The sequence below is a fragment of the Triturus cristatus genome, chromosome 9, assembly GCF_964204655.1.
Source record: "Triturus cristatus chromosome 9, aTriCri1.1, whole genome shotgun sequence".
In the NCBI taxonomy this organism is placed as follows: Eukaryota; Metazoa; Chordata; class Amphibia; order Caudata; family Salamandridae; genus Triturus; species Triturus cristatus.
The window spans coordinates 148154229-148166251 of record NC_140592.1 but is presented as its reverse complement, the minus strand read 5'-3'; the positions used below and the strand labels follow the sequence as shown (position 1 = coordinate 148166251).

The 12023-nt window shown below is 43.0% G+C and overlaps 1 protein-coding gene across 3 annotated transcripts in view; it reads left to right on the top strand.

Moving 5' to 3' along the window:
* The window catches only part of CARD19 (caspase recruitment domain family member 19), an 88116-nt gene that overhangs the window by 43629 nt on the left and 32464 nt on the right, over nucleotides 1-12023 (top strand). Inside the window, exons 3-4 of one of the 3 annotated variants that reach the window (XM_085624592.1) lie at nucleotides 3958-4019; nucleotides 4653-4753. The exons of the other annotated variants lie outside the window; for them this stretch is intronic. Coding sequence (XP_085480718.1) covers nucleotides 4690-4753 — 64 coding nt within the window. The 5' untranslated portion in view covers nucleotides 3958-4019; nucleotides 4653-4689. The remainder of the gene's footprint in view (nucleotides 1-3957; nucleotides 4020-4652; nucleotides 4754-12023) is intronic. 3 annotated transcript variants of the gene reach the window in all.

The window sequence follows — 12023 nt, the reverse complement described above, 5'->3', positions numbered from 1 at the left end:
ATGCAAAATACCTTTTTTTATATTTCGGTGTTCTGACCCATTGACAAAGTTAGTCGCTCTGCCTTACCTATAGGGCTCCCTTTAAACTGCTACATAACATAGCCTTTTGCACCCCCTGGGGATTAAGCGCCACTGGGGGAATGGATGCAGGGCCTAACCACAGGCCAGGCCTTGAGCCTAACCCCACGCTGCACATGGCCAAAGGCGTTGCGGAGTCAGGGAGTAGGGCGCGTGTGGGCTTTGGGTGCAGGGCCTGGTTCACACTGCTCACTGACGACGGCTGTGTGCATCAGGGACTGTGTGCCCAACCCCATGACACACACAGTGATAAACAGCTTACTTTACTTTCAAAAAACATAAAAATTCACAAAAATTAAAGTGAAATTCTAGTTAGAAATTGTAATAATATCTTAATTTAAATTAAAAAGTACATAGAAATTCACTAAAAAAACAAAGGATAAGGGGTCATTATAGTTAGGTCAAAATGTAATTTAAAACATACTATTTTATATTTAACAAAACCACCGAAATTCGACAGTTCTACTCATCTCAAGTAACTATAACTTGTGACCTAAAGTAAGGGAAATGATGGAGGGGCTTCCAAAAACAGTTTCTTCTCCTTTAGGTATTTCTGTTCCTAATGTGGATCCTTTTCTTGGTCATCATAGGAGAGTTCATGGGACACCTGTCCATCGTCTTTATATCTGTGCTGCTCGTGGGTCAGGCGAGATCTACCAGGTGTGGCGCAGTTGCTTGGAACATGACACATGGATAAGGCTAAAACCGAGACCAGAGAACTGTATGTTAGAAAGTGAGGTTGCTGGACCAGGGCCAAATGGCCTTATGGTCCATTTCTAAGGTTGCTAATGCCTCTTATTTGCACTGTTCATTAGATATTGTCCCATGATTGCAGTATGGAAAATTAAAATCCGTTAACACCTTCAGCAGAAGGCAATTGCACTTAAATAGAACATTGTAATGTTATCAACTCATTGAAGATAACTATGTGGAATAAGACTCATTTTGCTCTGTTTTTTAAGAATTTCTTTGTTAAAATCTCAAGAAAACAAACATAAAATGGTTTATAGTCAAAGGGGTATTTTGTATTTGTCTGTGGTTCTACAATCCATATTCTCTATTACTTTTCTGGCGCAACCATTTTTATGACTCATCCATACCAGTGTTCATGTAGGAGTGCCCCTGACGGGCCAGTTCAGACCTGTTGGCTTTGCCAAAACTTATTAATAATTGTAAGTGCAAGGTTTCTGATTCACATTGACCATGAGATATATTTGATTTATGCTAAGATATGTTTTTCTGGCTTCAGTCCCAAAAATTTAGATTTACCCCCCTGTAGTAGTAGTTTCATAATGGTGGTCATTTTTCAAATATTTTCGACATTGCTGCCACAATGGTGCCCAGCTGTGGTGTTATTATTGCACTGAGATAAGATTGGTAATTGCTTGCCTTTATTACTTTTACAACTACAGCTGTCTGATACCCGAGCCTGTAAAATTGTTTTAATCTGTCTACATCCATGCCAGCACTCATTCAATCAGTCATGTCGTCTACCATTTATCCACTCATCATTCTGTCTATCCACTCAAATCAATTATGCAGTCTTCCATTTAAAGTCATCATTCTGTTTATCAACTCCAATCAGTCATTCGGTCTTCCATTTATACAGTCATCTTTCTGTATATCAACTCATTTTTTAGCAATTTATCATTGCATTCACTCACTCGTTGCTTATCCATGCTCTCACTCATCAAGTCATTCACTCAGTCATCCATCTGCTCTCATGCTCACATTTACTCTCTATGCCATCATGAACTCATACATAGCTCTTAAAGTAGCACTTTCACATATAAAATATCCAGTCTTATTGCTTTCCCAAACCATGTGTTTAATTGTGAAATGTTGTACATTTTGTCAAAGTTTCTCTTCCTACACTATTGCCCAATCCTTAATGGTTCTCATTTCAATGACCTCACAAGAAAGAGTTGACATTGCTATACATAACTCTAGCTTCACCCAAAGGAGACACTGCAAAAACATAAAAGCATTACTGCTCTAGACCCCTGCATAAGAAAGGAAGCCTTTAAAAGAAGCTGACAGTCATCTCGCCATAGGGCCCTAGTCATTGTAAATGTATATTGTAAATGTGACCCTTGGAATTACTCCTAGGTTTGGAGTGAATGAAGTATTCTGTGCACTGTTTATGGGCCTACTGTCATGGTTGCAATCACCTGCTCTGGGCGTGCAGCACAACTGACAACCTGGAAATGAGGAGAGGGACTGAGGCGGGGGGCGCCGCCCAGTCATTTTGCACTTCCCTGCGTCAGTCCGCCTCCCGGAAGTCGCACTAGTCATGGTCTTGTTTCTGAGTGCAGCGGCATAAAAGTCACAGTCTGGAACCCGTTGGTGCCTGTAATTGTGTTTCTGACACCACACTACCTTGTTTGCTTGACGGACTTGCTTCTGCTGACTTACCTTCTGCTTTGGTCCCGCTGCTCTCTGTCCTGCGACCCTTGGCGAGGTTCAGTTGTTATCTTCACTGCCTTCTGCTGTGCTGTTGTGTGTACAGGTTGCCTGCTATATTTGGGATGTTTTTCTTTCTCATTATGTCTGTAGAGACAAGGACATAAAAGCATTTACCAACAGCTGACTGATCTTCCAATTTGGTAAAATGCATGCATACAAATAATTTTGGATATTGACTCACCGTCCTGCATTGGGATCCCACGACTTTAATAGATATACAGGCACATGCATCAAAGGAAAAACCGGTCGTAAACGGGCAGATTCTCAGAATCTGCCCCTTTGCGACCGGTATTTTTGCATATGGGATGCATCATCCCAAATGCAAAAATCGCAATTTAAGGAATCTCTAAATTGCGATAACTTAAATTGCGATTGCATTTAAGGAATCCCAAATTGAGATTCCTTAAATGCAATGCATTAAAGTAAAAAAATTAGCGTTTTCGCTAATAGGGGGAGCAAATTACCATGAAGTTGAACTTCATCGTAATTTGCAAAAACTTTGAAAAATGCACTTTTGTGCATTTTTCAAAGTTTCATGTTGCGCACGCACATGCCCTTAGAGCATGTGTGTGTGCAACATATGTGCACAGATCAATATCAGGGGTGCAATAGGGTGTCATTTTGACACCCTTGCACCCTTGAAATTGCATGTGCAATTTGCGAGTACCAACTGGTACTCGCAAATTGCTCATGCAATCTCCAATTCATTCCTATGGGCCTGAAGGCCCTTAGGAATGAATGGGACAGCATTCCTTAATTGCGACTCGCAATTTGCAAGTCGCAATTAAGGAATGTGTAGGAATCGCTATTTTTATAGCGATTCCTACATGCATAGGCTTTTGTAATTCCTTGATTGCGAGTCCTTAATAATCGCAATTAAGGAATTGCAAAAGTCTACGTTGATGCATGTGCCTGATAGACATTTCGATTCTACCAAAGACTGTTAATGGATATTGACATTTACAGTCAGCAAAAGAAGGAAAAGACAGCTAATGGATATTTTTTCTGCTGAATACCATGATTAAGAGTGAAAGTTAATTATTTGTTTTCTAGGACTTTTTCTTTGAGCCATTTCTGGGACCATTCTTAATCACTGAAGTTATTAAGGATTATTTTGGAGAGGCCTTGAAGGAATGAAGTCATTTCAGTCCTATTTCACTCCATTAACCTCTTCTGTGCCCATGACGAGATAGTCTCGTCATGGAGCACGGTCGCGCTGTGCCCATGACGAGACTATCTCGTTATGAACCCCACCCACTAATGCAACGCCCGGCACAGGAGGGGGAAAGGGCGTGGCACAGAAGGGGTTAAAAATCCCTTAATTAACTTTCTTGGGTATTATTGTGGGTTCGTAGAATTAGAATATTTGGTATTCGTATTAATTTAGTATCCTGTATTGCTTCCTTCTCTTAGGATTACACTGCATTTATTGGGTTCCTGCCGCTAGATACAACTGAGAAAGTGTGAGGTTTTAGGTAAGACACACACACTACCAGTCATTATGCTATTCTAAGTTATTCATGCATTAGAGGTGAAGGCTATAAACATTTGTTATACTTTGCTTTTAGACACATAATGCACATACAACACTGAAGGGACCTCTAGTGTCATGGACTGATGCAGTTATCTTCAAGGGACCATGGACCGCCATCCTTGTGTTTTCTCCACTTCCCCTTTCCCCTGGGTGCTGTTGTCACTTGGAGGTTTTTTCCTAATTTGCCGGTGGTTGCAGGGCTCTAGGTGGTATAGGGAATCGGCTTCTGTAATTCACATCTCGCTCCCACGAGACGGCTCACCCAGTGTCTGCACTGGTTGTAATCAGACATTACACCTACTGACTACCTGTCACAAAATGTTGTACAGATGTCTGCAAATAGTTGGGGTCATAATTCTGAAACCCTGATTTGAATAGTGTTGATTTCTAGCAGGCATGTTTACAGTTAGGTGTAGGAACATTGGTGTTTCTAGGAAGAGGTGGTAATTGTGAATGTGGTGAGCAGCCACAAATTCACGTACACCCCTTTTTTAAATGTATTTTAGAGTTATATATGGGGCTTTACATGAGCATCAGTTTTGTTACAGATGGACACATTCATTGTTTTTATTAGGCACGGGAAGATTACGTGATTTGCCCAGAATCACAGGATGTTGAGCGTCGTTGCAGAGAGTCGAACCCGGTTCCCCAGCATCAAAGTTGACCGCTCTAGCTGTAAGGCTACCTCCTCTCCTCTCATCTTTATGCCTGAAAAAGTTTTATGAAGTGTAAAAATAGGATGAAAAAGGGCCCAGAACGCTCATATTTGTAGTTGCCACGTAAGAAGATAAAATAATGTTAAATAAATGTGGAAATTAACATTTCCTGTATACTTTCTGTAGTATCCTCCTTGGAAATCTGTACAACCTGGAAAATTATGAAATGTATGCAAATCAAAGGCAGAAATCTATGATGTAAAGATTTTTAAAAATCTGTGAATAGGGCTTTTTATTCTCCTGTTTCTTGGTATTTTTTAAAGTATATTCTCAGATGCTCACTTTACTGTTTATGAGAGGTGGGGCTCACAAAATATGCAAAAGAAATATGCATGAAATGTTATGTAACTGAAATTGCTCCCGTGTGGGGAAAGAGATCAGTAAACTTTTTTTTTTAACAAACTTTATTGAGCGCCACAATGTAGATTCAATATGTCATAGCAAATATAACATGCCATTTACTTTTCACGATTGTATACAAAAATCACCTTTGTACAGACTAAATGGTCTGTCTGCATATGCCAAGGAAACATAAGACAATCTTTGTGACTAAGAAACAATAAGTGCATGCATACAAGATGCAATAATATCTCGCAGAGTAATTGTACAGTGTAGTTCTAAACAACTCCAGTAACTTATAACCCCCCAACCCACCCCCCCCCCCTTCCTGGCCTGCCGCTGCTTGTGAAGCACTAAACCTGTTGCATTCGTGTATATACCACTTTCTGTAAGTTACTGCTAGTGTGCAGAGGACATGTGAATAGGACCTGTAATATCCCTGTGGATCATGTACCACATAGAACTGGTTATATTACGGGGTAGGAGTGATTTGTGTAGGGAGAAGATCTACCATTTGAAAACCTTCTAGCATGAGATCCCACTCCATAGAAATGGGATGTTTTCGTAATCCGCGCACCTCCTCCCGCCTAATTGCTGCGCTTTCGGCACTGCACCATCGTTTCACCTCTTCCTGCCACACGGGTAGTGGAGGGCATCTAGGGGATTTCCATCTCATAGTAATCACTCTTATGGCCAGTATAAGGGCAAGGTCCAGGAAGCACAGCTGGACCTTCAAGGTGCTCACGCATCTGCAGAGACCTAGTAGACACTTCAGAATATTGTCCCGGATTGGCAAATGTGTGATCTCCCCAACTGCGTTCCGGGCCCCTCCCAGTAGTCACGAACGCGAGGGCAAGCCCATAGCATGTGGATAAAGCCCGCCTCTTCCGACTTGCACCATGGGCAGCAGTGTTGGGCTTCTGGGAACATTGATGTATTCTCTTTGGGGTTAAATAGGATCTGTGTAATACCATAGTTTGTTTAAATTTAAATTTGGCATTGCGGGATACACGTTTGGGGTGTTCTAGAATGCTCACCCAGGCCTTATCGTTTTTTTCCGCGTCAGTGGCCTCTGACCATTTTGTTCTAAGGTCAGTGAGTGAGATGGACGCTTGTGTTCGAATACCAATGTATAACCATTTGATAAGATGGCTGCCCTCCCCCATGTAATTAAGTGATCGGACCAGTTCATGTTGCGGAGGTTCATTGCTTTGAGGTGCCCATGTCTTCCTAACGTAGTGAAAAACTGCTGCGTGTATTAAGTAAAGTTGATCTGGTACGCCCGTAGTCTGTACAAAGGTGTCGTGATCAAGGAGGGTTCCATCACCAAATAGAGATCCAAGCACCTCCACGCCGGCATCCGCCCAGTCATGTAGTCGAGCCTTCATGAGTCTGCCACCGGTGATTGGTATTCCCAATAGTGGGATATAACCAGCGTATGGAATCTCACCCGAGGTGTAAAGTAAAGCCTACTTCCAGCAGTGGAGTGCCGTCTTAAGTAATGGAGGCACAGCAAGGGGGATTTTTACTTTTGGTAGCAATAGAGTATGTAGGGTTCCACGTTCTAAGTCTCGGGTTTCGTAGCCTATTTTCTGCAGGTTCCTGCCTGCTGTCCAATAAGACAACCATTGGAGTTGGCAGGCATAATAGTAGGCCCTAAAGTCAGGGACCCCCAATCCACCCTTGTGAGGTTCCAACTGCAATTTCTTGAGGTTCACCCTGCGTCGGCCTGTCCCCCAAATGAGCTCTAATAGGATTGTGTCGAGAGTACGAAAGGTGGACTGCGGAACCACTGGAGGTAGATTCACAAAAAAATATAAGAGACGGGGGAGCACCACCATCTTGGAGATGGCAATCCGCCCCATCACTGACAATGACAGGGATGTGCAAAAAGATACACTCTAGCGTATTGCAGTGATTGCCTTTGATAGATTACCATCAAGTTGGTCAGACTGTGTTCTGTATACTTGAATTCCTAAATATTTGAATGTATGATGTGCTACCAGCAGATTATAATTACCGAATTGGAGCATGTTTGGGTGGGGTCTGTCCCAGAGATAGAAGGCACTCGATTTCCCTTCGTTACTAGCAAGGCCAGAGATACATTCAAAGGTGGATAAAATATTGGGAAGAGGCTCCGCCTGGGCTGCCAGGTCACGTAGGTATATGATGATGTCATATGATATTAGGTGGGAGGTGCCATCGATCGGTATCCCTAAGTGATCGGCAGATTGCCTCAGTGCTATCGCTAACGGTTCCAAAGCAAGGACAAATAACAGTGGGGAAAGGGGACAACCCTGTCGTGTGCCCCTGTGTATAGTGTATTCACGTGAAATATGACTTCCGGTGCCTGCTCTTGCGGTGGGATTAGTGTATAGTAAACGTACCCATTTAAGATAGTCTGGAGGGAGACCAAAGCGTTGCAGAGCCGCGAACATGTATCCCCATGTTATGGAATCAAAGGCTTGGCAAAGATCCAACGCTAGAGATCAGTGAACTTTATTGCAGAGATTAAGGTGCTAAAAACATAATTTAACCTTGGACTAGCAACATAATTACGCTGTGTATCTATTTTACGGGTAAGTTGTATAAGGTAATATGTAACTATGACGAAGCTGAGCTACTCTACATGGGCTCAGATTTGTTTTGGATATCTGTGAGTAGTATTTATATGTGGTTTCTTTACATCTTATGCCATCTCCTGTTGAAAAAATCATTTTAAGCACTGGTTATGTTTGACACATGGATTCAATGCGCACCTGACAGGGCTACTTTGCATGGAGTTTCAATATTTATTTAACTGCCTTAAAGATCTCTGCCAATCTGTTTCATATTTTAAAAAAAGATGTTTTAGTTAGGCACTACGCCACCATGAATAAAGAGGGTGGAGGTGGTTGCAGAGTTGTGCAGAAAGGCCAACCACTGATAGGTCGCGGGCGAGTGAGTGTGCCAACTCGCCTTTGAAAGCTGCTCCCCCATGAGACCAGATGGTTGATATTTGTACATATATAATGCATGCTTGGCACAATAAATGTCCTGGGATGCCGTAATCCCCCTTCCAGTCCATCTCATCTCAGAATCCTTGATTCTTTGCTGCTCTGCTCGTATTTATCTATCTGTCCTGCTATCGTGCTTTGGCACCTGCTGGTTTTAGTGTGCTATATAAATGTTATCCTATCCTAGCTATGGGTCAACCGTTGGTTGCAGAGGTGGATCAGTAAGTAGCAGGTGTGGCTGGTGCAGCAACTCGCTGGCATCATTTCCTCTCCTTCTTTTGACAGGCTTTATTGTTTTGATTCATGTTTTCCTCTTGCATTGAAATGAGGTGAGAGAATACGGAATGGTCTGGTCCCAGCAGCACTGGTCTTGCCTGGTCTTATTTACCCAACCCGTATTGTTCTCTTGTCCCAGAACAGGGTTGGACCCCATAATAGACATTACCCAAAGTCAATAAGCATGCAAACAAACTCTTGGGTGTAGACGTTCTGCAGAAGTTGTCGGTCTTAAGTGGCATGGACAAGGTAAATGGGGCAGAAAGGGTGGGATTTTTTTCTATAGTAAATATGCAAGTAGTCTTAATTTGTGCAATATAGATACACCTGATTTACAGGTCCAGACATGGGGAAGGATCTGCCACTCCTTCCCTACGTGGCCGCAAGCATATCACACCAACCAACGGTGCATGGCTATTAGAACTGGGGTGCCTTAATCTTTTTCCTTTAATCCACCTTTCTACCCATTCTTGTGTAAGCAGTGGGTGGGAATTAATATTCCACCATGAGGCCTGTCAGCATTTGTGACCTGTAGATGCTCTTTGGGTTTATTTCCTCCCCTTCCCATCCCATGTTTTACTGCTTTATTGCCTGTTATCCTCTTGTTTCATTCATTGAAGGGTAAGGGGAGTTTGTCCTGAGTCACGTGTACTCAGCAGCGGCACTGCTAGTATTGTACCCCTAGGTACCCCTAGGTACCTGATTGGGAGACTCCAAAGAGTCCAAACGGTAGCAGCCAAACTGGCCTTAGCCAGACCAAGACAATCATCCACATCCCTGGCATTGACGGAGCTGCACTGGCTTCCGGTATTCCAGAGAATACAGTTCAAATCACTGTGCATCGTCTTTAAGGCCCTGCATGGGATGGGACCGATACCGATGCAGTCTAAGTTCAACTGGTATAACCCTACCCGCAGCCTTCGGTCCTCCTCGACTGGGCTGATTAATATACCCCGAATTAAGAAAGCTAAATTAGGAGGAAGAGCCTTCAGCTATGCTGTAGCACGCCTTTGGAACAGCCTGCCAGTTGAGTTAAGACAGATACAAGATCTGATGAAGTTTAGGGGAAAAATAAAAACTTGGCTCTTCCCTAGGATGCAGACTTTAGCTCATTAATTAGCTAGCTTGTAAGCAGATCGGCAGAAGTATCTTACTGCAGCGCCAGGATGCCCTTGGGTTACAGTGAGATTTACAAATATAAATACAATACAATACAATACTATTGTAGCCCAGCCTCCATGCCCTGACATTCTCCACTATTATAGAGTGAAGATTAACAGCCCCAGTGGATTATAACTAGCATGGGACTGTTAGGATCGGGTCTCCACCCCAAAAACTGTAGTTTGTTGCCCCGATGTGAGTATGCAAATGAATTACAGGATATTAGGTGAATGATGGCCTGTCGGAGGTGAGAAAATGGGCTTTTTCAGAGAGTGCAGTGAAAACTGTGCAAGAGCGTTGTCATGGGAGGCACACAGTAGTCACTTCATGGGACACTATTTGTTGGAATTAGCAGAGAGGTCTGATACTTGATCCACTTAGATTGGCGACTTATGTAGAAGAATTGAAACTCCCCATCCCCACTCAGTTGGAGCCGCTCGTAGAGCAAATAAATTTGCAGAAGTAGGTTGCCCAGTGGCGGCTCCTCCACTATGGAGGAGGAGCGTCGCCCGACTGCTTTTAACCAGTGCGAAGAAGAAGCATTAAATGATAATAACTTTAAGTTATTATCATTTTATGCTTCCTGCTGCTTTGCGGGCGGGTGGGCTTGGCTGCTCTGGTGTCGGAGCAGGGGAGGAGTGGTTTGCCACTTCTAAGTGCACAATGACTGTTTGGTCGGCCCTCTTGGGCCGCCCAAACCAGTCATGCGCACTTTCCCAGTTCTCCATGCAAGCAGGCTGCATTACAGTCTCCATGGAGAACAAGCCCAGGCTCCCATTCCCTGGTTGAGCATCCAACCAGGATGCTTAAAACCAATCATAACATTCAATTGCAGCGTTATTATTGGTCACTGGGGCCTGACTGTACTTCCATCCAAGATGGAGAAAAGCAGGAGCGGGAACCGGTGCAACGGTAAGTTTATTTATTTATTTATTTTTAAGGTTATTTTTCTTTAAATATGTGCGACCCCCATGTGACCCCCTGCGATCCACCCCTCCCAACACCCGGGAGCCATGCCGGCCGCCGCTGACGATGCCCGATAGGGAATGTGCAGCCCTTAGTCTGCCTTTTGTCGATTTGTATAGAAGGGTGTAGAGAAGCACACCAATGTTGACACACTGCCCTAATCAATGCTATTATTAGGTAGGTACTGTGAGGTTCTGTACTTCTTCGTTAATTTGAAAGCAAGAGCACCAGCACTTCTCAGCTGGGGTGTAATACTTTTAATGAGAAAGTAGCAGCACTTCACAATAGCAAACAGGCACTTGAGATAGTGCACTTTTTATATTACCATTTCTAAACTTCCCTAAACATTGTGTGTGGATATGCCAATGTCGTTGAATACACAGTCACTATAAAACCAAATGTGGAAGCAACATAGCACACAAAATAAGGGCACAGCCAAAGAAGATCCAAGTTACAGTTCAATGTTTGTTTATTGGGATATTTATGTAGTTTTAACCCCTTCAGTGCCCATGACGAGATAGTCTCGTCATGGAGCGCGGTTGCGCTGTGCCCATGACGAGACTATCTCGTCATGAACCCCGCCCGCTAATGAAACGCCCGGCACAGGGCGTGGAAAGGGCGGGGCACTGAAGAGGTTAATACGAATTCTATATAAAGCAAGTTCAGTGATGCATTGTACATTACTTGTGAAATCTGGCAAAATGAAAAAAACAATGAGGATATATTTGAAAAAAACAAGAATTAGCTAAACGAATAAGTCTGGCTTTAATGTACCAACAAATGTAAACAAAGGCAGTCACAAATGATGTTCGGATATATTTTATGCACAAGTTGTGTTTATCACATTCACATTAAAGCCTGTCATAGTGCCTTTGTCAATTATGGGGAAAAGTAGCAAAAAGCAGTGCATGCTGTGTAGAGTGCATATTTGTGTAAAAGAAGTTAGTGTGATATAGTTGAATTTATTTTTCAAATGTATTGCCTGTTAGTACCAGACCATATACACAAAGATGGTACTAATTTTACATCAGTAACTGGGGGAAAAGAGACAGAAAAAGTGCTTGCAAATTATCTCCAATCTGCAGTTATGTCATGATAACTGGTTGTGGTAACAGTATTACCAAATTGTAATATAACAGCAGAACATCCAGCATTCTCTGGATTGCTCCATTAGTGGAGCGGTGCTAATTTCTGTGCAGCACACCTCCACTGTCCCTAAACAACAGAATGTAGTTCTGAATGTGCTTTCACTGATGACCTAAAACAGTCTAACTCTAGGTAAGAGGTAAGCTTCTCCATGCTGCCCGACTCCACTAAGCGCTATTTGCTCGGAGAAAGGAGCACATTCCAAGCGCAAAATAGCTTTTTGCGCTGGAAAGCTGATACACTTGCTAGACTTTGGGTGGCTTTTTGCAACTTTGTGGCAATGCAAATCTTAAGAAATATTTCGTGCCATTTTTCTGCCTCTGCCCTCAATTCTCCTGCATTCTC